Consider the following 26,042-nt stretch of genomic DNA (forward strand, 5'->3'; position numbering starts at 1 on the left):
AACATTTTTAATTCCTGCAGTAGCTGATTAGCCTTTACTTAGCTTCTTCACGCTCAGTATCAATATCCTAGAACTCGACTGTAGTCTACCAACCTTGCATTCATTAGGAGCAAAATACCTTTTTTACTTAAGCATTTCAGTAGAACTGATGGCAAGAACACCTTTCATCCAAGTCAGAATTATCTGAATTTGCTTGAACTTTCATAAGCAATAATTTTTCAGGAAACTTCTAGTTATTCTCTTTAGCTCTCTCCCACGGCAGCCTCCTCGGTGTCCTTATCACTGTGTATAGAAAAACCATGTAAGTAGAGCAGTGTGCGGCAGTAGTAATGGGATGTGGCTGTTCTGTTGCGTCTCATCTGGGATGCGGGAGAAGAGCTGTGTGTGTGGTGAGGGCACAGAGCCTGGTGTTTAAGTCAGGAGAAAGCAGTTGGTCTGATGCTTCTAGGATGTTCCTCCATCTCCACTTGGTCTGGCTGTGCACCCAAGAGGGAACTGTAGTTGTTGAGGAGCCTGTGGGGCTCAAACTATTTCTTTGTGCCTTGTTCAACCCCAAAATGGGCATCATCTTTACCTGTTGCCTTAGATTGCTCTATGCCTTCAGTGAGGCACTTCCACATCGCAGGATTTCTGCTTTCGGGCACACCTCCTTTGAGATGATCTCGAACTGTTTAATCACTAGCACATTTCTGTAACTTCAGGGCTGTGGAGGACTCTGCCTTCTCCTTTTTTTATGTCCTAGCAGTGCTTCAGCAATGTGGCAAAGGCACAGGCGAAATATTAAAATGGGCAACTCAAGGCCCCCATTTCAGGGACTTTTGTGTATTACTGGAAGGGAAGGAGGCAAGGTCACTTGAGTTCTCAATAATGGGGAAATTCAAGGCACTAGAACTGTCTTGTTGAAGAATATATCACAAGATGCTTTGGCTGATACCAGTGCTGATGGATAAGTTGCATTTTAAATTGTGCAGAGGACTTAATGCCCTATGTGCCCACATGTGCATGTGTCTGTGCAGGTACACAATACTTATCAGTTCCTTTTTTTTTGTGCCACTTTTTCCCTATTTATGTATTTTATATAATCATTTATTTTTGTGGTGTCGCAATAGTTTAAAGGGTGATATTAGTTAAAAAAAAAAAAAGTGGAGATCTGTGATAAATTGTAAAACACCGAAGTGTTTCATGTTTTCATTTCTTGAATGCTGTGGGGAAATCTTTTATGCGGAAAGGATCAGTCTCATTGAAATGAGCCTTGTTGCTCTCACTTTGGGCAGCTCCCCTGTGCCTTGTCGTGGTACATTACATACTGTAGAAGGGCTGAACATTGTGGGTGGTGTCTATTACTTCTCATACAAAAAATTCCAGACATTGCAGATCTGCAAGAAATAGGAGGCCCTTTTAAAGTTCTTTCAGCAATCTCCGTCAGTTCTTTTAAATAAATCCTTCAGATTTTGCTCTCTCACTGCACACCTCTACAAACAAGGTGGTAACTGAAGACCAAAAATTAGAGGTTGAGGTAAATTAAGGGATGGAGCAGAAGCTGAGGGTCGACTTCTAAATCTCCTTTTGCCTTCTGACTTAAGTGGGGACACTAGTAGGTTGCAAACCTTTCTTTGTAGGTACCGAGATGAGTATCCTCTTGCAAGTATTTTTTCTTGTCTGCAGAGAGCAATTATGGTCTTGTTAAGCTCCGTCTTCATTCCTATCACCTTCCCCATAAATCTCAGCCCTTCCCTCAGCATTGTGCTCTTCTGTGTTACTACTGGATTATCTCTGGTTAAAATTTGCCTGGATGCCCCCTCCAGAAGAGTTGCTAACTAAATACTGGAGAAACTCCTGAGCTTCAAAGTTAACATCCAGGTGTGTACTTCCATGTGACCCTGCAGTGCTGGCCAAGGGAGAGACTAAAAGCAAAACTAGGATCAGGAATTTTTCCGCTTGCATGGCATGTTGCGATCCAGGGAGAAAGTGCAGACTCTGAAGGTGGAGGTGCGGTCGCATGGTTAAGGAGGTATTGGAGGCCTGTGGCATCAAGCTGACTCCAGGAGCCCTGCTCCTGCTTGTTTCAGTTTGTGGGAGCTAATAAGCACCAGCTGCAGGAACCTGAGCTGGAAAGCGTTGTGCAGCTTTCCCTCTGTTTAAAAATACGTTGGTTTTTTTTTTTTTTTTTTTTAAATCACATTTATGTATTTATATGCTGTGGGACATCACTCATAAGGCATTCCAGCAGTGAAAACAATAGCGTGACAAGGGAGCAGATCCAGGTTGGACACCGGCGCAGGAAACACCTGCGAGCTCTGTGCCATCCCTTCCACTGGGTCCGTGCTGCTGTGAGCCCAGCCCCGGCACGGGGGGTGGCTGCTGGCTATGAGTAAGAGTTTCCACCAAACTCCTCTAGTCTTGGATGTGTATTTTAGCTGTTTTTAACCAACTCTGCTGTGAAATCTTGGGAAAGATGTTTGTTTGCCCCACCAGTGCCTAGGAAGGCAGCTGCTTTGGGTGGTATTTGAGGGGGTGGGTGTGCAGAGCTGCTCTCGGAGGGTCTGTGCTTTGCAGGACCTTCTGGTTGCGGATGGGAGGTGTGGATGTGATGCTCATAGGAGTGGAGGGGAGGGTGGTTTTTTGTGTGTTCCCCTTCTACAGAAAAAAATCTGGGCCATTCAAATCATTTGCCTTTTCCCTTGTGCTGACAATTTAACAGCCTTTTTAAAAGCTTTGGTTTCTCTCAACTACGCTCGCCCCATACGTGTTTTAATTTTTGTGCGGAGGCCTGGAGCTTAACAATTATTTTGCTTAAGCTCCCTGAGACTTGCCATAAAACTTTTTTTTTTTTTAAAGCACACACATGCTAATGATCCCCATCAGATCATATTGTTAAACAGGGAATAAAATACTTATGCCAAGATGACATTATTTAAAAAAATGTTAAAAGCAGGCCAGCAGAGCCCATTTCAACAGTTTTGCTCTGAAATAATTTGCACAGATTTGTTAGAGTTAATTTGTTGAAAAGTTCAATGTTTGTACAGGCAAGTCCTAATTTCCACACTGAGACACAGAAGCAGGAGAGGAGCAAGCGTGTGTCCAGAGTTTGCAGGAGCAGGATGGTGGGAACTTCCCTCCCTCCTACCCTTCCCCCCTGGTGCAGGAATGTAAAAGCAGTGTCAGAAGGCTGGGAAAGTTGGCTTTGGATTTTTGTGGACTCCTTGCAAATCAGAGGAACCGTCTGGCTCAAATCTGCATTTAGGGCCGAGAGAAGAGGATTTCCTGCTATTTAGTTGCTTGAGGAAGGAAAGGATTTACCTCTCTGCTGTAACAGGACTTAATTTTTCTCCTCTTTAATAAGAATATTGCAGCATAGGGCAGCAGTAGTAAACCTGCGAAAGCAATCACTCCTCTTCCCCCCTCTTCCTTTGCTCTCCTCACGCCGCGATGCAGCTCTCCCCGCTCAAGCATCTTCCCTCCCAGCTTCCAGACCCGGCGATGTCTTGGCATCTCCCTCCGTTGTGAAAGAGAGAGTTGTGGAGGGGGCGGCTGCTGCGACGTCGCTCCCTCGGACGGCCGCCTCGCTCGGCCCACCATCTGGATCCAGTTAGCTCTCTCGGCAGTAGGGCTGAGTCTCATTTCCTCCAACCAGTAATGTTATATAGGCAGTGATCCTGTTCTGCCCTAACATAATTGAAAATTATGTGTATTGTAGACTCGCAGCGCTGAAATGTAGACTCATAAAAATCTGTGGCTCAGGTAGCCTGTGGAGATTGAATTTGGCACACAATGAAGCTTTTATGTAAAGTAAGAATTATAAGCCACCACATCAATATTGCGTTACAGGCATGACAATTCTTGGATGAGGAGGCCTTGAGTCAGGCTCGTCACCTTAAACAATGCTAATATTTCATACTTTATCAACAGGACTGGCATTCTGAAGCCAGCAAATTGTACTTTTTTTGTTTTGCAAGCGTCCTGCCATTGAAGCTGTGGGTTCGTTAGCTTGACGCAGGCGTTGGCTGCGGGCTCTGGCCCTCTCTTTATCTGGCGGACAGAACACCTCGCCCTTGGCGGGGCTGGGATGCTGCTCTGGAGCCTGGCCACTTGGTAGAGCTCGTGGAAGCTGTTTTATTGACCCTTGTGCATTACTGCTTTCCGTGGGGGCTGTTTATTTTATTTTATTTTTTCCCCCACTAGTGTATTACCCACTGGTGGAAATGGAAGCTGTCCATGTGTGTGCTTGTGTGCAAAACTGAGCCCTCTGGGTTTGGACCATTCCTGCTGGGCTCCACGTGCATGTCCAAGAGGAGAAGCAGCTTTGGCTGTGTTTTAGCCTTTGCACTGTAAGACTTCTTGGATCCTCTTTGGGTGGGTAAGACAAGGACTTTACTAGAATCCAAGCTAAGGGTTTTAAAAGCAGAAAAGCAAAGTAGCACTAAGACCTGAAACTTTCATCTTGCACTTAGACTGGTCAGCCTGGTGTGAGAAAGTACAGGCTCCTGTGAAATTGAGGTGGAGCAGGAAGAACCTTACCTTCTTGCTCTGTTTCTTCTAAGGGTATTTATTGTTAGTAAAACCCAGCAGAACTGACAGTCCTGAAGGCTTCATAATCCCTGCAACACTTAATGACTGGATGGGGTCTGATGTGAGCTTGCTCATGCAGCTGTGTCAGTGCCTCTCAGTCTGCCCTTGGGGCTGTCTCGGAAAAGCCCACATGTTTCTTGGCCTGTCTTTTAGGACAGCGGCTGACCTGAGCTCCTTCATCGGTTGTCATGGTTGTAGGAATATTCCAGGGTTGCTTGTGATCATGGAGTCGTCATGGAAAAATGGGAGTGGTTGGTTTATTTTGGTGGGTAATGGCTTAGTGGCTGTTTCCAGAAACACCACCGGTTGAGCTGGCAGGTTCTTGTAAGTGCTTTAACTGTGGTAGCAGTAACTTCTCAGTCTCCAGAATGGTTGTGGAGTTTGAAACAGATCTGTGTACCATGAGGCACACATCCTGTGAGAACGTTTTCCTTAGAAGAAGGGGAATATACTTCAGTAGCTGGCTGAAAAACCTGGGGAAGCTCGTAGTAGCTGTGACCCATCAGGAACTTCTCTACAAATTCATATGCCCTGTTATGTGTTGGTGTTACAATCACTGTCTAAGACAACTGATGGACTTCTAAAAATGTAGCAGTTGATGTGTTTAATCGTGCCATCCACAAATCTGAAATGTATCAGATTTCCCTTCAAGTTAAGAAGCTCTCAGTCAGCTTAGGTTTTTTGGGTTCATTTTCTATGCACTGGGGTTGCATTTTTAAGCACTTTTTTGAAACCACAAAGGGTTAGAAAGTTACTTTAGCATCATTTCAACTTTAAAATTTATGTTGTGGTCACCTATATTGAAGAGCAGGGATTTGATACAAGCGCTCAAATATCTGAAGGCTTACAGTCGAATTCTAAGAGTTACAAATGTCACTTATGGTAGACTAGTTCTGGTTTGTTTGGGTTTTATTTCTTGTTTTTAAGAAGTGCTGAAACATTCTGGTCCACATTGCACAAATCCCAAATGTGAAGATGAATAAAAACAAGACTTCTTGGAACTTGAGGAACTCGTATGGGGCACAAATCCAGAGTATGGGTTTGTTTATTTGCATTCCAGTAGCTCAGAAATCTCAGGCCCTCCAAGCGATGGGAATTGGTAATGCATCCTCCCACTGACTCCTGCTTTTGGTCACCTCAGTGCCCAGGGTCTTGCAGCAAACAGGTCTTGCATGCTAGCAAATGTTTTGCATACGTGAGCAAATGTGATAGTGATGTGCTGAAAGCATGGAACCAGATCTCCTTCCTTCCTTCATGGAGATTTAGAAAGGGCTTCCGTTGTTCGCCTAGGGTGGCGGGGGTTGTTTGTGTGTAGTTCTTCTTCAAGCTTACTCTTAAAAGAAAAAAAAAAAAAGGAATGGGTAAACATAACTATTTCTCTAGATATTTTCTAGGAGTAGATCTGTTAGGTCAACCGGAGTCTAGTGCTAAATAGGATCTTCTGCAGTGGCCTGATACATGCATACAGCTTCTTTTCCTGGTTCTGGGAAGGGGCTGAAGGTATGTGGCAGTACACGTTTCTTCCAGCATGACACAGGGCTTTTAGAGATCACGTATTAATCAGTATGCCTAACTGGCACAGTGCAGCACCATGCGGAGAGAAAAAGCTTGGACTGAAATGATATCAAGATGTACCATGCAGAGGAGCATTTGGGCTAACTGATTTCTCTGCGGGGCTGCTTCTGGTCAGAATTGAGCACTTCTGATGCAGCAATCTGGGTGCCGGCTCGAGACTTCATTGGTGGAAGCCTTGAGCTTTGCTGTGCTGTCCGACTGGGGTGCACAGCTTCCTCCAGTGAGTTTAGCAAGAGGACACACAGGCCCAAGAGCACCAGTTTTAGTCAATATTTGATGCTGGTTAAATCTGTGGGAATGTTCTGCTCCTTCTTGAAAAGCAGTTAAGCTTTTTTTTGCTTTTGAATCAACATCCTCTTACGCTGCAGACCCGCTGCCTGCCTGTATTCAGCCTATCTGCCGATGACAGTGACATAAAGAAGTTGTGGCTATCCCTGAGTGCCTGGCCAGCACAGCTGAGCCTGAGTGCACCAGGCTGTACACTGTCTTGGACATCATCAACGGGAGGACTTATTAAGTTTTTCCTTGTAATTGAGTAAGTTACACTGTGCAAGACCCTTAACGGTTGTGTGACAGAAGGTTTCCTCCTGGTGATAATGAGTAAGAAGAAAATAATCCGTGGTGACTTCCAGAAACGGTGAAAACTAGAGACAATAGATGCTAAGACCCAGCAGTACTGGGTCTTTTTGGGCTAGACAGCTGCCTTTAGGGCTTGTATAGCACTGGGAAGACGGAGGAGTTGATACAGTGCATTTGTTGGAAGAAGACTGACAGATGACCCATTAAATAATGACATTATATTCTTAACCCACAGTATGTGTTTTTGCTCTCCTGAGACTGATAATCCACCTTCCCCTCCCTTGTCCCATCCTCTCCATGGTTTTGGTGTTTTGTTTCTGTGTGGGTTTTATTCTTCTAGATTTGCTACAATTGTTGAAATCAATGTAATACTGTCTTTGCAATCTACGCTGTTTTCTTATTCCTGAACTGTAACATGATGGTATGAAATTGTTAGTGTTCTGCACAGATTTTTGTCTCCACAAACATGCAAAGTTGTCTTAATTTTTGTTTCAGTTCCTTACATAAGTTTTAAGTTATATCTTTTTACCCATGTTACCTAAGATTTGTTATTTTTTTTTGCCTTTCTTTTCTGAACTCATTTTTCTTTCCCCATTTTTGTTTCCTCCATCCAGTATCTGCAGATGAAATGGCCACTGCTTGATGTTCAGGCAGGGAGCCTTCAGAGTAGACAAGCCCTCAAGGATGCTAGGTCTCCATCTCCAGCACACATTGTTGTAAGTAAACGCAGAAAGATGTTCTTCCTTTGTTTAAAAAAAAAAAAAAAAAAAAAAGACATTTGACATTAATGGCATTGATTGTCATCAGTTTTCTTTTACACAAACCAAAAAAGACATACTTCAAAACAAACAAAAAACTCTAATGAGCCTGTGGTAAAAGGAGGGAATATATTTGCTATTGCTGTTTATGAAATTATCATTCATGTGCCTCGTAGGAGAGCAGAGAGTTGAAAATGCTCAAAATTTACGTACTGCAGAAATACTTAGCGGCAGTGAAATCCAATCAGGCTGGTTTACCCATCTGACAATGTTGAACTGAAGAGAGTGAAGAGACACTTTTGGAAAGCATTAAAAAAATAAAAACCAAGCCTGTGCTACATCCTTTACTAAAAAAAAAATCTTTTCTAACTGCAAACTTGAATGAAAGTTTGTGAGAGATGGTCAGAATTTTACCTTGGTGAAGGCTCATCAGAGCCAAGCTCAACAGAGCAGATGTCCCTTTGTGTTGTGATGACTTATCATTTAGTATAAAAAGTGTTATCAAATGTTTACTACTTACCTGCAAAATATAAAACTTTATAATAAGTGGCATTGCTAAAAATATTTTTTTAATTAACTTCTTGGTTAAATTTTCTTGCTTCTGTTGTAAAAACAATGTTGAGTTTGAAATGTTCAATACAAAGTTGCATGAGAGGGATGTGGGGTTTTATTTTACTTTCTCAAATAGCATCCATAGAGGTTTAAAAGGAAACTCTTTAATGGTGTTACGCAAGAGGGGGGTTATGCATTGGCCTATCCTCACCCATAGCTGGTGTAACTGTCATCTAATGTTAAGGAGCATCTTAGCTCTGAGCGTTCATCTGGGGAATTTACCTCTGGAGAAGATGGCATGTAGTGGCAGAATATTTCTGCTGAAATAGTTTATCATTGAGTTTTAAATGATTTTTTTTTTTTTTAACTTTTTTATAACCAATGGGTAACAAGGTGATTCCCAGGAAAAGAAACATTGCTTGTTCTTTGTCTTCTGTTATACAGTCTAAAGCTCACATAGCTGGTAGATCATCCAAGGCTCATGTTTGTTTTCTTAGAAATCTAAAATCATACTAAATATTTTTGAGGAGCTTCTTATTCCGTTGTTGTCTTTTGAGAAGTTTAAGCTCTTTGCTATATCTTAGTTTTTTATTTAAAAAGAAAATAATGTTTCCTATCTTGTAGAGTCTGTAGCTTCTAGCCCAGCCCTCAGTGCAGCAGTGAGTGATGGGCACAGGGCTGGTTTTTGCTTAGTTGATATCTAGCACTGGTTGCTTCACTTTTTCAAAATGACTTGGCTTTTCCTTCCCATCCACTTGGGCCGTCACTGGAGGAAGAAATAGGAGAAAAGATGTTTAGCTGGTTATTTAGAAATCTACAGCCATCAAAACCTGCCATCATCTTAATAAGAAAGGAACCAAAGTAACTTCCTTATTTTAATTCCTTTTTTCTGTGCCTGAGGAGCTGGCACGGGGGACGGGTGCGTTCCCAGGGCTCTGGGGCCGGCGTGGCGGAGTAGTGTGAGGCTTGCAGGAGGTGTCTCCTGGCTGGCTGCAGCCTGGGCAGCCTGAGTTTGGTGGGTAGCTTTGCTGGAGATCCCAGCGCTGAGTGTCCACTGTCCCCAAAGCCTCCCACCACGCAGGAGAGCAGGTGCTTGCCTTTAAAAGCCAAAGCAGCTCGTTGTGTGGGCAGGGTGTCTGGGGTCCTGGCTCCCCCAGCCCCCTCCAGCCCCTCCACCTGGGTGTGGGCGAGGTGGAGGCAAGTGGAAAACACAAATACAGAAAAAAAGGGATCAAAAATCATGACCATTTTGGAAAATAAAGAGAAACCTGTTTGCAGGGAGGCTGAGGTTGATCTGCCTTGTATTTTGACCATTTATGGGGTTCTTATGGGTCTCTTTAAAAGCTGTTTCACTCTGCTATTCAATAAAAAGCATATTTACCATAGCAACCACTTAGGCCGTGAGGAACATATACTACCTCCGAGATGGAGGACACCTTCCAAAAGAGCCACAGCTGGCATTTGTAATGTGATCTTTTGTGCTACTTACAATGTTGGAGGGAGAGGAGGAGGGAGTGATGGGGGGAGCAGTGGGGTTTCTGGGAGGGGGGGATTCTGCAAGGTTTAATGTTTATTTCTAGCAGCAAACTTTTTTGCCTTGTTCTGCTTAAATAAATAAGGGGCAGCTTTTTCCACCCTCTTTCCTGGCATCCGCCCCAGGCCACATTCATTCTGTGGAGTAAAAATGGTCATATTTTTGGTAAATAAAGTTAGTGTGGTAACGGCATTTGGGGGAGATGAAGTGGCTCCAGATGCCAGTTGGCCTGGGATGTGTCAGGCTTCTCTGGTGTCCCTGTTCGTCACTGCTGTGCCTTCCCACAGCACCTGGGACCTGGCCGCTCTTGCACGAGGCTCTACGCCCATTTCTGCATGGGTGAAAATGGGATTAATCTTTCCATGGAACAATGAGGAGTATTTCATGGGCATGTTGATGTTTCTATGCTAGCGTAATGTGTAACATATAGGGATAGAAACTGGTTCTCCACCCACGATGTTGTGTCTTGTCTACCCGCCAGGTGTACCCATGCCAGTTTTTCATCTTGAAATCAGTTATGCTGCCCTGAAGATCTATAGGAAAATATTAACACCTGCAAATCATTTCTTATCTTTCCCCTATCTCTGAAATCAGGATTTGAGGCTAATCTTTATAGCTGGATTACAAAGAGAGGGAAGGGGGGGGTTCTCTTCTCCCTTTCTTCTCCCTTTCTTCTCCCTTTCTTCTCCCTTTCTTCTCCCTTTCTTCTCCCTTTCTTCTCCCTTTCTTCTCCCTTTCTTCTCCCTTTCTTCTCCCTTTCTTCTCCCTTTCTTCTCCCTTTCTTCTCCCTTTCTTCTCCCTTCCTTCTCCCTTCCTTCTCCCTTCCTTCTCCCTTCCTTCTCCCTTCCTTCTCCCTTCCTTCTCCCTTCCTTCTCCCTTCCTTCTCCCTTCCTTCTCCCTTCCTTCTCCCTTCCTTCTCCCTTCCTTCTCCCTTCCTTCTCCCTTCCTTCTCCCTTCCTTCTCCCTTCCTTCTCCCTTCCTTCTCCCTTCCTTCTCCCTTCCTTCTCCCTTCCTTCTCCCTTCCTTCTCCCTTCCTTCTCCCTTCCTTCTCCCTTCCTTCTCCCTTCCTTCTCCCTTCCTTCTCCCTTCCTTCTCCCTTCCTTCTCCCTTCCTTCTCCCTTCCTTCTCCCTTCCTTCTCCCTTCCTTCTCCCTTCCTTCTCCCTTCCTTCTCCCTTCCTTCTCCCTTCCTTCTCCCTTCCTTCTCCCTTCCTTCTCCCTTCCTTCTCCCTTCCTTCTCCCTTCCTTCTCCCTTCCTTCTCCCTTCCTTCTCCCTTCCTTCTCCCTTCCTTCTCCCTTCCTTCTCCCTTCCTTCTCCCTTCCTTCTCCCTTCCTTCTCCCTTCCTTCTCCCTTCCTTCTCCCTTCCTTCTCCCTTCCTTCTCCCTTCCTTCTCCCTTCCTTCTCCCTTCCTTCTCCCTTCCTTCTCCCTTCCTTCTCCCTTCCTTCTCCCTTCCTTCTCCCTTCCTTCTCCCTTCCTTCTCCCTTCCTTCTCCCTTCCTTCTCCCTTCCTTCTCCCTTCCTTCTCCCTTCCTTCTCCCTTCCTTCTCCCTTCCTTCTCCCTTCCTTCTCCCTTCCTTCTCCCTTCCTTCTCCCTTCCTTCTCCCTTCCTTCTCCCTTCCTTCTCCCTTCCTTCTCCCTTCCTTCTCCCTTCCTTCTCCCTTCCTTCTCCCTTTCTCTCTTTTTTTATTTTTTGATGTTCTTGCTTCTCAGTGCTTGGCTCTGATTACCATGAGCTCCATGTCAGGGCTGCAGCCTTTACGCCCAGCTCCGATGAAAGTCCCCTTGGCTTCAGCACGGCTTTTTAGCCTAATGACTCAGGGCTGCAGAACATGGCTGTCTTTAATGTCTTAAGTAAAGTCTGTACTATTTGTCAGCTGTCCTCCTTTCAGATTTGTTTAAGAACATTAAGTTAAGACTACAAAAATCGAAGCAAAAGACCAGCATGAATAATTTGGCTGGATTGCCCCCAGTGCTGAGGGCTGGGTTAATACTGCTTTTCATGGTGCTCAAGAGAGTCTCCAAGGCCCATAATGAGAAACAGAATATTAAACTGAAATTATGTTCAGCATGTCTTGAGGAAGGTACAGCATGAGGCTTCATTTAAGACCAATGCATTTATTTGCATTTAGGTGCTTTACTGATCTTGTAAGACTCTTGCATCTTGCTCTGGCACAGTCATGCTGCTTATCTGTGTCTAAAGGTGAAAGAAAACTGGGGGAAAAATTGTTTTAATAGTATGCTATTAAGCTTGCTAGGTCAAAATTTTGAATTCAGCTTGCAGGTAGTACTATTATGAGGCTGGGATTTTTTTTAAGGGTTTTTATGTTTATTTCTTCCCCTTTTTCTGACCTTTGATTTCATTGAAGGTATTAAGACTTTGTAAAACAGTTTTAGCAGGAAGTTTTTGGGTGTAAAGCAGACCCCGTCTGCGTGCCTTTCATGCTCCTCTAAGCAGGTAGTGCTAGTTGTCCTGAAATCCCATGTTCAGCGTGCACCTGATCTGCTCCACACATGTGCACCAGCATGGTGATGGGCTGGGTGCCCCAAGAGTGGGATTCTCACATGAAAATTTTCTGGTCTGGTGTGGTGTGGAGAGGCAAGTGGAAATGAGCATGATATGTATGCACAAGGATCTCCAAAATCTGCTCACTATGGAAGGCAAGCTCCTTTAAAACCATTTTTATCTATGCATGCATTTCTACAACCTTAAGGAGAAAAATGGTGCTGTTCTTCCCTGTTCTCTGCAAAGTAAATATTCTCACTCAACCATACCCTGTTTTGGGCAGGAGTATGGGTGAAAGACTGGTCCCAGGTTCCTGCCGCCTCCTGTCTCGGCTCTACAGAGACTTGCTTTTAGCTTCCTCTGTACCAGGCAAAAACATTCTGAACCCAAAATGGTGGTGGTTTGGTACAGTATATTTCGTACAAAACAGTTAAAGGTTTAAAAAAATTCCTGCATTTTCTTCTGCAGGGAGGCCTTTTGAAGTAAACGTAAATGTTACCTTGGGGGAGGACTTCTAGTACTATTTGGCCTGGGTTTTCTAATATGTAATGAATACAGCCGTAAAGCAGACTGAATCCCCAAGAACAAAGAATCACTGTGCAGTAGTGTATCTAATTTTTTTCCTCTTTTTTTTTTTTTCCTTAAGGAGGTAAAAATGTGTTTTCAAAACATAATATGACAAGCAAAACTGAAGGCAAAACGATCTGAAACGTACTTTCTGTTCTCAGCATCTTTTGACATGTGTGGACAGTAAGTGTCTGGGACCGCTGGGTAGTTTGGAGGGATCAGGAGCTGTCTCCCAGATAGGTTAGAGTTGAAGCTGTGCAGTCTGCTCTGCTTGGTCCCTGATTTCTTTCAGTCTCATGTGGTTTACACTTACGCACTTCAAAAGAAAAGACAAATACCTACAAGTAATCATAGATTTAAAAATTTACCTATAGCGTCCCCTCAAACAGGCCAGAAGTGGGCTTCACCCAGATGTATACGCAGTCCTGTATGTGTAAGGCCATTTGGAACATCTTGCAACTTCTACCTGCAGTGCCTGAAGAGGGCTTTTAAAGCTCTTGCTTTGTTTGTCTGTAATATTTTGCTGTAGAGAATCTGTTATTCCTCTGCAGTAACCTCTTGAGATGTTCTTGATTTCAGGCTGTGTGTGCTCATGATGGGACACCCTTTTCCCTGGAGGTCTGCAGGGCGATCCTCTAAGTATGCAGGCTATGTTGAGAGTTGCAGGAACGCGGTGGTGTTGTGGGAAGAAGGAGCTGGGCATCATTCACGTCAGTGCCTGGTACTGAGAGGGGCACGTGCATGGGGAGGAGGAGGAGAGCCATGTGTCTGAGCTGTACTGATACCCTAGCAGTCCCTGATGGCAGGTAGGTCACGCCTTGGTGTGTGGACCTAACACGCAGATCCTCGAGACTCACACTGCAGAAATATCTGTGCAGACTTAATTGGAAAGCTCCTTTAGTGACTGTCTCCTTTTTAAATGCTCTGTACTTTATTTAGCTAATTGCTCTGGCAGTTGCAAAGTAAACAAAATGTTTCATTAATACATGCCCAAAAGTGTGCAAACATCTCGTCCTGAATTTTTAGAGGTGCATGGAATTAAGCCACAGAACAAATTAAACTTGCTGAGAATTTTGTGGCTAAATCTTTCACCACTAATTCCTTTTGATTTTGCATTGGGAAGGGTTGTGTTTAAAAAAAAATCTGTGTTCAAACCTGAATGTTTAGGGCTAAGTATAGCATTCACCTACCAGCAGCCCAATAAAATTGTTTTGGATGGATTCCTATAGAACACATTTTATTCAGTACCCACTAAATACGAATGGGAAACCTAGTGTTCGGTTTGTGTAAAGCACAGAATAATTGTGGACTCCTAAAAAGTAATTCACTTGATAATTTGATATGTTTGCAAAATAGTTCGGATTTTAGGAGACTGCTTCGTGCTGTTGTGTTTACTCATTGTGGCACAATGTCTGTCCTCTACAGACCATATTTAGGTACTGGAGGTAACCCCTCTGCTTTAACGTGGAGACTGGGGAAACGTGCAGGCTTGTGCCTCTTACTGTGAAGTGAGCAGGAATTTAATGCTTCTGCAAACATCAGTCAGCACTAAACCACCTTCAGAAGACACCTTGGGGCTGGATTGACAGCTGGGATGAATTGTCAGGCTTGGCTGTAGTCAGGAGATGTGCGAGTAGCTCCAAGAACTCTGAAGTATTTGGATGCTGGGATATTTCAGCTGTGAATAAATACTGTAAAATGTATAGTTCTGCCAACCTCAATTGTTCTAGGATCATGAGTCAGGCCTCAAAAGATCATGAGGATTGGTGGGGGGTTTTTTGGTGGTGTTTTTGTTTGTTTTCTGTTTCTTAAATAATACATTTTGTATTCTCTTTATTTGTTCTCTGGTTCCTGAGCCTGCAGGGTATACTCCACTCAATCTCTAACTTTTCTCTACAGAAGTTCAGGAGCTTGCTGTGTGCTTAAGCGGAGACTGAGGTTCTTCCCTAAACACTTGACTTCAAGGCTACCATGCTTTAAGAAAAGTAGCAAGTATTGCTAGACTGGCTATAAAATTGAAGGAGTTGGCAACCCTAAGCATTGCTCCAGGAGAAGGCAGCTTGAGTAGGGGTGTTACCATATGCTTGGTGCAATCTGTTGAGCATCTGTTTCTTGTCAGTTACCTGACTGGACTTTGGGAGAACCTGGTCCTCTGTGCCTGTGAGGGCTGTGGTTCATGGGTGCCAGGATGGCTTACCTTGAGATGGCTGCAGCACTCCCCGCTCCCAGGCAGGGCCAGGCTTCTCTGATGTTGCTGGAGGCAGCTCAGCAGGTAACTGTTGAGTTTATAGACCAGGTTTATAGATCAGGATATCGCAGTGAATTGGCATCAGTTTTGATGTCATGGAGGGGCTGTGCTGCAGCTCCTGCTCATGAGCTGGAGCCATAAGATTTGGCGTTTTGGTGTGTCATGGCACACCAAAATATATCTGGTATATCCCTCTCTGGCATATCTGAACATTGAAACTCCCTGGGTGAGGGGGAAGCAAAATGAAAGCTTGCTTATCAGACATCTTTAAGTAAGACTTCACTATGCTGCCTTCAGTGTGGTTGGAAGTATATCTACTGCAACTTTCCCTCTTGTGTCTTTTGTTTATAAAATACCCACCGTGTCCCAAATGTGATGCAAATGAGTCCCTAGATTCTGGCCCTTTCTGACTAGCTAGTTTGGGATACAGTAAAACTGCAGAGGGCAACATTTCAAGGTAGAAACCTATAGCGGGAAGATGGTTCAGGAAAGTATTCTAGCACAGAGGAGCCGAAGCTGTGTTTTGGATTCATTCACATGGCAGTTTTTATGCTGGAGTGTGCATGTTAAATTAACTTCTAGGGACATGCATGGGCCTAAAATTAAATATTGGCAAGCCATCAGCTCTCCCGCAGAGGAGCAGTTGTGCCGAGAGGAATGGAGAGAGTGCAGACCGTCCATCCCCGAAGCCCAGGGCACGCACGAAGACTGCAGCAGCAGCCGTGTGCGGCAGCTCAGCCTTGGCAGCGGGCAAAGAGCCGCGGAAGCGCTGGGTGATGCTGGAGAGCCAGATGGGTGAGCCTGTCAGATCAAAGATGATGTGTACTGAGGGTGGCAGCCTTGGCAGGGCCGCTCACTGCAGGTCCTTCTCCCTGCGCACCCTGTCTGCAGCTGAAGTTTGTGGCTGGATTCAATCTGGAGCTTAGAGAAGTAGGTATTGAATAATGCAGCCTTGTTTGGAGCCAGAGCCCATGCCGACTGGAGCAGGAGCAGCCATCGTGTGCAGAGCAGAAGATTTAAGCAGAAGATCATAACGGGTATGATATGACTGTAGCATTGTTTTTAGAACCATACTCTTTGCTTTCCAGAATGGCTTTGGACTTGTTGATGCAGAGTGGAAAAGCCCAAATAGGCAGTCGAAGTAGCTGTCTCAGAATAACTATTCCTCACTATCTCTCCATGCAGCCACTCTTATTCAGCAGTAAGAGGTCCTTTGTGCAGTTTAGCTTAATCCGCTTTGGAAACGGATTAAGCTAAATCTCACAAAGAAACTCTTAGTGCTGAATAACAGTGTCCACACGGAGAGCTAATTCGAAATAGTTGTTCTGCATTTTTCAATTCACAGTCAAGCCCTTGCACAAAAACTTCCCTGTGCAGATGAGCCCACTTGAATAGGAACCTCCTATTTTCTGTCTAAACAAGGTCTGTGTACTGTGTCCAGGTGCTGTAGAAAAGAAAACAGCACGTACTTATCATTAAAAAGAAAGGAAGGAAGCTAGCATTGCTGGGCTCGGGACCATTTGATTGCCAAGTAGCTCAAGCAACTTAATATTGCTCTTCACACAAGTTCATGCAGTCTGGGATTAGATTATTCATGGGATATTTCACTTTCAGGACTGTGTACATCTGTGCTCTCTTCTGCAGAAGAAACTGGAGCTGCCTAGTAAGCCACCTCATGAAGAGAAGGAAGGATGCTTTCTCCTCTGTCCTATGTGGACCTGTTTGACAAGGGGCAGACCCGTTTTGGAAAGCCTTTGGAGGGTCAGAGATGTTGCGAATAACAAGGAGTGATGCCTTTGTGAAACAATCTCCCTCCCCTAATGTCTCCCCAAGCAATGTGCCTAATTTCACAAAACTAAGCTAGAAATTTTTGTCAAACAGACTTTGCTTTTGAATCCACAGCGGGCTGGTAGCAGGAGTCTGGTTCCAGGGGACCTTGCCTTGAAGCTTTGCTTGTACCTGACAGATACCAGTAAACAAAAATCATTCCCGAGGTGGGGAAGCATTGCTCATTCCTCTGTTTTACCAGTGCAGCCAGAGAGATGTTAAGTAACTTTCCCAAGTTCATTTTGAGAAACTAGTGATTCCCATGTCTGCATTTTAGAGACATGCAGAACAACCTGCAGCCCCACAGGAAAACAAAACAAAAAAAGCAACTGAAGCAGTTTATGAAATCAAAACCTAATATCCTAATGTGTATCAGATCTTAGAGGAAAGTTACTTTTGGTGCTATTTTTAGGTGTTATCAGGACCCTGCGTATCCATGAGTGCTCATGTGAGATGTACGTTATGTACGTTATGTTAGAAAGCTTGGGGGAGTTGAACCAGTCCTTCCTCTACCCCAGCAGCCAAGCTCACCTGTGTTAGGATCCATACACGCATAGTGAGGGACAGGCTGGTAGTGGGTCCTGGGCATGCATGGTTTGAACCCGTATGTGTGCGTATACAGGAGGAAGAATGCTTTCTGACTAGCCTCCCTGATGGAATTAAGAAGTAACCAAATCTTTGGGGGGTGTGTTTGGCTGGTTTTTTTGCAACCCTAACCCTCTGCCATCTTGGTGTATGTTAAGGACTGGATGGTGTCCCTGGCCTTGCAGTGCTCGCCTGCGGAAAGAGGTGGGTCTGTACTAGTTTCCTAGGAGAGGCGAGCGGTTCTTTAACATGCATTTTTCTGTTGGCAGGACTCAAAGGCTTCTCAACAACTATTACTGTGGAAACTAGCTTCCCCTTCCGTTTTACTTTTTAGGCCTTGATTCAAGAAATCATTAAACATGAGCTGATGTCCATCCGTGTTCAGGACAGCACTTAAGTGTGTGCTCAAAGTACTGTCTTGTATAGTGACCCTGTTCTGAGTTGGGGCACTGGAAGTAAGCATTTATATGAAATAAAGCCCCTTCTTGAGGAGATGGTTGTGGCTTCTGCCTGTGCCCCAGCTAGCAAGTGCTGAGAAGGGAAAGGGAGGGAAAGAAGGAATAGTGTGTCCCGAGCTCTTCTCCCCTGGAGTTTGTCCTTGTGCTGACATATTTCTTCCCAGGGCTGGAGGAGGAGGAGACACCCTGAAGGAGGGTTTTGGTCTCTTGTTGCTCATCTGCCCTTTGGGAAATGCACAAAATCTCCATGATCTCCTCCCCTGTCTGGAAGGATATTGTCTGGGAGAGGAAAGACAAAACAACAAGATTTTGCCTTGTATGCCTGCAGAGTGCCACAATGTCAGTATTGCATGTTATGGGGCTGTGACTGCCCTGTAATAAGGAAATGGTATTTTATGGAGGAAAGCAGAGTGAAGGGACCTGAAAGCCTCCAGACTATCTTAGTGTGCGTTTCCAGCTGTGTGCCCTTCTCCCTCCAAGCAGCTGCATGGAAGCAGTATCATTAGAAAACCTCAAATGGCTGCAGTGCACAGTTTTCCCTGGCGGCAGAACTTCTGTCGCTGCATGTTGGGCATGTCTACATGGTTAATTAATATGAAGCAAGCAAGGGTTTGAATTGCTGAAGTCGTAGCTGCTCCATGTTGACTCCCCATCGCAATGCTTTTCAGGCATGCCGAGCTCTTTGGAGGGAAGTCGTTTACTGGACATGAAATAACCTGCTCCTCATTAAAGGGCTGTGATCGCTGGGACAGGTTACCTTGGGATAAGCTCTGGTGTGAATCTGAGGCATGCCAGTTGCTCCACAATTGCTGCCTGAGGGGTAAACGTGAGGTAGCAGATGCTCTTTGGACTGAAGGTGAAGTTTGCTTGCGTTTGTGTTCAGAGCTGAGCGTGTGGCCAGGCGGTTGCAGAGCTGCTCTGAGACCTCAGTGGAACTCGCCCTGCAGTAACTTGTTCTGCTCATCATGCCCGGAGCATGTCCAGGAAGTGTCTGCTCACACCGTAGATGGACTATTACGCTCCGTCCCTGCGTAGGCGATCATTTGGCCACCTCAGATAGCTGCGCTGAGGAATCTGTGGGATGAATAAACGGTAAGAAAATGTGAGGGAGCAGCCCCAGCACTGATGGGAGAGAACGACCAGGGAAGCTGGCACCCTGTTCGCTTTCTGGCCAACTCAGCTGCTCCTCGCCTGGGCGCCAAGCTGGGCTTGTGCCTCTTGTGTTAAAGCACCCACCATCCAGCTCCTGTTCACTGGTGGCTGGGGTTGGGTGCCTTAGCCTGAGGTTGGAAAACTGGAGACCCTTCTCCACACGAGTGCCATCCAAGCCTGATGGTGACGCCTCCCTGGGGACACAGTGTTTCGCTGCTGTGATTGTGGAACAAGCAGGTGAAAACACGAGGCACGCATTAAAGATAATTTCATTATCGCTTCATTGTAACCTGTATTTAAGAGTATCTAACAGGCAAGCTACTCTCAGAAAAGCGGGTTGTCTGTGCCCCAAAGAGCTCAGGTCCAGGGGATGTGCAGTGCAAGGCATGGCAATGGTTTGGTTGCTGTATGCGTGTGGTGTGACAGGCACCGTATGCTCATGTCCCTTTCCTGGAGAGGTAACGTGTTGTGCATATCGGATCATGTCAAAGCTGGGAGCGTTGTACGGCTCCCCTGACTCTCGAGTTCACAGTCCAAACTGGTAGGCTAGCCTGTCTTTTACGGGCAGATTTAATGCTGTAGTTGTCTTTGCATATTTTGCTGGAGGGGACTAACGGCAAAAAAAATTACAGTTGCTCACCTGTCCTTCAGCACAGGTGAGCTTTGCGGTTTTTCCCTTGGACATCTATGAGATGTTTAAAAGAGCAGCATGGGTTCCTGACATCAAAGAGTTAATAGCAGTGAGTGTGGTACAATAGCTCATTAGGACTTAAACGTGGGCTGCAAACTCAGAAATCTTGATAATTTTGGTCTATAAGGACACTGAACTTTCAACCCTAGTTCAGCAATAATAAATGCCTGTTAAGTAAGGCTTCCTTTTATGAAGAGAGGGTGGCTGGGTGCATTTCAATGGGCTTTAAAAGTATTGCTACTCGTTTCAGTGTCTGCTGGACGAATGCATCCGGGCATGGGAAGGCATTTCAAGATCTGCACAAAAAGCACTTTGAAGTATAACCTTTGTGAGCGTCTTAGCTAAACCTGACTGCAGTTGGAAGCAGCACTTTATTTATTTATTTATTTGTGAGTCCTTTTCTTTTAAAGTTGCTTTAAAAAAAACCCACAAAAATAAAACTGTGAGCAGTGAAATGAAAATGGGTCAAAGTTTCAAAACTGTGAAGTTAAAGGTGGCAGTGTATGTTTGGCTTTCACACGGACGTTTTCATAACCAAATACATTGATAGTGATTTTTGAAAGCAGGGGAAGATGAAGCTGCACTCCAGGTTGAAGTTCAGGCAGTTGCTCAGGCTGACAGCCCTGACACCTTGGAGAAGAGGGGCTCAGGCACGTAGCCATCCTCCAGCCCATGCTGGCTATGCCCATAGGAATTACAGTGAGGAACTAAAAACTTTTTAACAGCCCCTTCGTCTACCTGTAACAGGCTCCTGCCGACCTTACAGGGACTGAGATTCGAAACAAATTGCAAAGAACTGCAAGTCTCAACTTTAAAAGTTGAAATCTTCCTTGCTGTGAGTTTGCAGGTCTTGATCCAGGAAGGCTTCTGCTGAGGTCCTACGTGAGACTCGAAGTAGTGTGCATGTATGTGTGTGTGTGTTTTACCTCGCCTCTCGGAGAGCATGAGAGAGACCTCCGTGAAGAGAGTGACAGGGTTTGATATAAACCAGCAGGACTGCATTGCTGCCATTATTCGACAGTAAACCCTTTCACAATGCCATATGCTGTGCATTCCAGCGCAGCGGCAGAGGGTGTGATATAGTTAAAGCACACTCGGCAAACAGGAAACGCTGGTGACCGCTGTGTGTGCTTTTCATGGAGATAAAGTATTGAGAGCGTAACGAAAAAAAAAAAGTGCTGGGAATGAGGGGGAGAGGATGGTGGGGGTGAAGGAGCGGGATGTATTTTGGGCCTGACGCTCCAGTCATTATGAAAACGCAGGCAGGAAATGCAGCTGCGGAGCAGCCGAGAAAACGCTGCTTTGCTCCAAGATGTTTGTTTTACTCCATTACATCTATTTTCTAGTTTGCTGCTGGGTATCGGGAGTGGGTGTGTGGGGTTTTTTTTTCTTTTTTTTTTGTTTTGTTTTAATTTTCTTTTTGAAGTTCTTGGCACTCTGGCTTAGTATCCAACTCCTTTCCCCTCTACCCTACCCCAGTTAATAATCAAAGGCTATTTTAAGGGACTAGAGTACAGTAATGCGTATTTCATAGCCCAGCAAAATGCGAACGTTGGTATTTAAGCTAAGTATAGTTATTTTCCCGGCGTTGCAGAGCCTCCTCGGAGTTAGGAAGTCGCTGTTGCGGGACGGCAAGGAAGGCAGGGGGATGGGACCAACAGGTCCTCGGATGGAGAGAGCTCTGAATCATAAACACGCCATAGCTTTAATAAAATAAATGAAGTGGAGCTTTTTCAGCCGAGGGCAGACTGTAGTGGGGCAAGCCGGGCTTTTAACGTTGGGAGTGAAAATTGACAGGCTGAGAACTGGGACATAAACAAAAATGTCAGTCCCTGGGAGTCTTGTTCACTGGACAATGTCTCAATTGTTTCCGTGATTTTTCGCAGGCAGCAGGGGATAGTGGGAGATTTAACTCTTTACCGGCCACGCAGGCGCTAGAGGTGCTCGCAGAACGAAAAAGTAGCGGAAAAGAGCATTTTTTTGTTTGGAAACGATTAAGCATGTCAGTGGGTGATAAGGAAAGGTCACACTGTTCTCCGCATACTTGTCTGCTGTTCAAGTTGGGCTTTATGCCTCTTTAATTTTGTTTAGGTTTTGCTGCTTGCCTGGAAAACCATTTTTTCAGGCTTTTTTTTCCTTTTTGTCAGGAAAAGTGAGATTATGGGGCTGACTGGTAGATATTTAAGAAGCGAGGAAAGTATGTTTGGGGGGCTACATTTTAATATTTGTTAGTATTTCTTCATTAAATGGCTGACAGGCAAACTTGGATATTTTAAGGCTGTCTAAATTATTTGGAACAGAATGAAATATGAGATAAGGAATGCCCTTTATTTTGTTAACCGCTGCACAATTTTGCTTAAGTCTCAGAATAAAAAGCCGTCTTCAAAGAAGGCAAAGGAGAGACAAGGAGCTTAATTGTCTCATCACACTTTTGCTTTATTTATTAGAAAAACACACATTGAAACCTGTTGCATACCCACCCTACATGGGCAAGGTTCAGAAAGCAGTAACTGCTAATTCTTTACTCATCAGATTTTTAATGTGCATTTTCTTGGGGAGAGGGGGTGGAGGAGGGCGAGATGGCAAACCGAAGTTGCTTCTTCAGGGAGCAAAAGCTGTTGAGGTTTATTTGCAGGAAGATAAACCTGTTTTAATAAAACGTGGGTCTTTCCTCAGTTGAGTGAAGTTGAAACATTTTTGCAGACTGGAAGCCAACTCGCTTGGTGTGCTGCAGCCTGGTATTAAAAGTCTGGGATATGCTGAGGTTGCTTTAACTTAATTTATGGAATAATAATGCATCCCGTTTTTGTATCCGCACATCCTCCGGCTGCTTTGTGTTCAGATGTGTGTTCGCAGCCCCGCACTTTCTCCTGCTTTTGAAATTCCTCCTTCCCCTGCCCCCCCGCCCCTGCCTGCACGGGCAGCCCCTGCCTGCTGCTGGCTGGCAGGCAGGAGGCTGGGAGCAGGCGAGGGCTCGCCGCTGCCTTCCTGCCCAGCAGGAAATTGCCTCCTCTGAGCTCCGCGCACTGTAGCGCAGCAAAACTTGTGCTCATGGCCGGCTTCTCCCCAGATTCCTGGTTGGGAGATATACTCTCCTGTGTGATAAGGATGGGGGACGGTAAGCTGTCGCTCTCCAGATACTTTCCTGTGTATTTTGTGCTGATGGGAGAGAGGGAAGAGGGTAAAACTAGCTGCAGTGTCCTCTTTGAAAAAGGCTGTCTCCGAAGACTAGAGCAGGGAGGCCGAGTTGCTGCCCCTCTCAGAGACTGGCCAGGACTGGAGATACTGGGCACTGAAAGTGCACTCAAGATCTGCTGTGGAAAATCTGGCTCCCTATGTGTTTTGAATTGATACTGGTTTCAGAGATTTAGAAAACAAAAGTTGTTGACATGTCGGAGCAGTTGGTTCCCCGGGTAAGTATCCTGAGTAGAGCTGGATTTAATAATTTATAATTAATCATTCATGCAGAGAAATGAATTGCTCTTCCTGTTAGTTAAAGATCATTGAAGAGATCGTGATTTTTCTTGAAACTTTTTTTGTTACTCATGCCCTAGTCTCAGGAGAGACTTGGAGACTTGCCTTGGAGATCATCCACGAGCCGTTCTTCAGAGCCGGTTGGTGTTGGAGCTCCTCTGAGCAGAGATGAGGAACATGTGATGTGTTTCCGTTCCCTGCGTTGAGCAGCAAATGATACACGTTTATTAATTAAAGTTTATTTTCCATGAAGATTCTCCAGTACTTGCATAAAATTCACCGTCTTGGCAAGTGTCCTAACCACTGGATTAATTTGCTGGTGTAGTCACAGAAAGTGGTTAGATTTGTCAGTTAATGAATTTCTCTTACTTGTGACAGAGCACAGTGTAAAGCTAACCTAGCTCGGATTGCCCTGGTTTTGTGCATTATATAAACACAGAAAGGAAGAAATCAGCGTTAGTATTTCAAAGTATTTTCTTAGGACTGTTTTGAAATTTCCACCTCTCTCTAGTCATGAATAACAGTCAACTTTGATTTGAAAATAAACTCATTACTTATAATAACAGCCTACAAGAGATCTCAGCTTCCCTGCTCCTCCTCGTCTTCTAGAGAGGCTTAACTGCTGTTCCAGGTGAAAGAACTCTATTTTTAGTGCCACTGCAGAACACGTTTACAAGATGTCCGGTATACAGCCATACAGCCCATCTATGTATCCGTTTAGTTGCCATCAGTACTTTTCAGGGCCATCTTTTCCTAGACGTCCAAATCAGCAAATATTTTCTAGTTTAGGTGAACTGGTAGGTGGGGAGAGATGGGGACACTGAGGAGAAAATGCTCCTTCTCGATACATGCAGTGTCTATAATCTTTAAGGCAAGCTCCAGCTCAGTTGTACAAGATGAATATCTTTAACGTCCGCTTTATGTTGTTAGGTGCCACAACAAGGGTTTTGGTGAAGCGTAAGCAGCGGGGCATCTGGTCTGCTCTGTCTCCCACCCTTGCTCTAGGGCATGCCTGGAGAAGTCCGTGAAGCTTGAACGTCATGTGCTTTCATATCCCTTCACCTTGCAGGACCTGAATCCAGCTTGGGGAGGTGGGGAAACTAGCAAAGCAAGAAACTGGCTAAGTCACATCTGCCTGCACTTTGTGAGAGTTGGATGTTGCTTGCCTGGCTTCTGGAGTGAGCATGTGCTGGGTGGTGTAAGGGTTTGGATACTTCTTGTTGTCATGCTTCTCCTGTGAATATTGACCCAGCCTGGGGAGATAGGGGCGTGTGGTGGTGTTTCAGAGGAGAGCTCAGAGGAGCGCTCCTGTTTTTCTGGTTGGGTGTTTGGAGGCATGATGGAGACCTGCCACAGATTTGAGATGCGGTCACGGGAGTGAGGTACTCTCCCTCCCCTGTGCTGTCAACAGGGGGAGCTGTACCTGTCCAAAGGGATGAATGGGCTCCTGTGGGGCTCTGCGTTGCCCTTGCGCTGGGTAAATGCTGTACTAGAAATCCCTCCTGTTTCTGTCAGGAGGGAGGAGGGGACTTTAAATCTCCCTTTTGCTGCTTGAACGTTTTCCTGGTGAAACCTCAGGGTAAACATGTATGTTCAGTTTGTCTGGAGTCTTCCCTGTGGGCCACTTCTCACCAGCATCTGCTGCACCCGCATGTGGAGGTGACAGTGGAAGTTCTAGATAATGGTACTTAGCACTTATGTAGCACTTCACGTTTCCAAAGTGCCATACAAACCCAAGGCTCCCTATCAGTCCCTGGGGAAAGATGGAGCTTGGTATTATTACCTTCATTTATGGGCAGAAAAGCTGAGATGGGGAGAGGTTAAGTGGTTTGCCCAAGCCCACACAATGAGTTGGTGTCAGCTCTCAGATTAGACTTGGAGTTTTCCTGGCACTTGCTGCCATTGTGCAATCTGCTGGAGCGAGTTGCCCCTGTGAGATGCTCCTTGTCGAGCGCTGGAAACTTCATCCAAAGTCTTTCGAGATGTGCCAAAGGAGATTCGGCTTGGAGACAACGCTGATTGCTTCTGTTTATTTTAACATAGACTTAGAGGATATTTTACAAACCCTTCCAAGAGGCAAAAAAGTTTCCTTCAGGGGAGAAAAATCCATCTGTAAAATAGTGTTCGCTAATGGTGGCATCTCATTGTGCTGGGGAGACTGTGAATAGCTGTGTAACCCAGCACTGAGAAGTAGTCATCTGCAAGGTGAAGCAAAGCAGCCCTTTGGTCTCAGCAACTTTTTATAGCTTTTAGGGTGGGAAGGCACAGCGAGAGGCTCCGGTCTGTGGGAAACTGCCTCGTCTACACATGGGTTTCGTCTCGAGGAGCTACTTCATGGTAGCTTCTGGATGAGGATACTTTTGTTGGAGAATAAGTGTGCTTCTGCCTAGCACAGAGTACTTTGCCTTCAAAGTAGATTAAGCTAAACTGGGAAGATGCTGTTAATCCGAAGTTGTGGGTTCTACATCTGTATTTGATCTAGAATAGATATTCTCCTTTAAAATTGGATTTGTGTATTCCAGATTGATTTATCTTTTTCATATGGAGACGAGGCCTCATTTCTCAGACCAGAATTTGATTGAGATACCGAAATCATCTGATTATTTGATTGGGATGCCAGGCAATTCTCTCCCTTTGTTAGGTGACGCAGATTTTCAGATGCGCCATTGCTGATACTCTCTTAGGATAGGACCGAGGGGACAATATCCACAGGAGCTTATTTTCCTAGATGCCTAGCAGTTAAACTGGTTGTGGCTATTTACAGCCTTGCTCTTCGGAAAAAAATGAATGAAACCTGGCTGGAGAAACATACAGGGAAATATTTATGGTTCCAGAGGCAGCTATCGGAGTGGTGTCCTTGGGTTCCTAACTCTCTTGGCCTCCCGAAAAGCAAAGCCAGAAGGCTGGCCGGGCGCAGGCTGCGTGGTGGGATGGGGTTGCAGGGCTGCGGTTCGGCAAGAATGCCAGTGCG

General features: G+C 45.2%; 1 protein-coding gene across 6 annotated transcripts in view; it reads left to right on the top strand.

The window, feature by feature from the left end:
- TCF7L2 (transcription factor 7 like 2) overlaps positions 1-26,042 on the top strand; it is a 181,501-nt gene that overhangs the window by 56,398 nt on the left and 99,061 nt on the right. For 5 of the 6 annotated variants that reach the window (XM_082001984.1, XM_082001987.1, XM_082001986.1 and 2 more), the window contains exon 4: positions 7,338-7,439. The exons of the other annotated variant lie outside the window; for it this stretch is intronic. In XM_082001984.1, the coding sequence (XP_081858110.1) occupies positions 7,338-7,439 (102 nt within the window). The remainder of the gene's footprint in view (positions 1-7,337; positions 7,440-26,042) is intronic. 6 annotated transcript variants of the gene reach the window in all.

The sequence above is a fragment of the Phaethon aethereus genome (genome assembly GCF_964289735.1).
Source record: "Phaethon aethereus genome assembly, chromosome: 7".
Lineage (NCBI taxonomy): Eukaryota > Metazoa > Chordata > Aves > Phaethontiformes > Phaethontidae > Phaethon > Phaethon aethereus.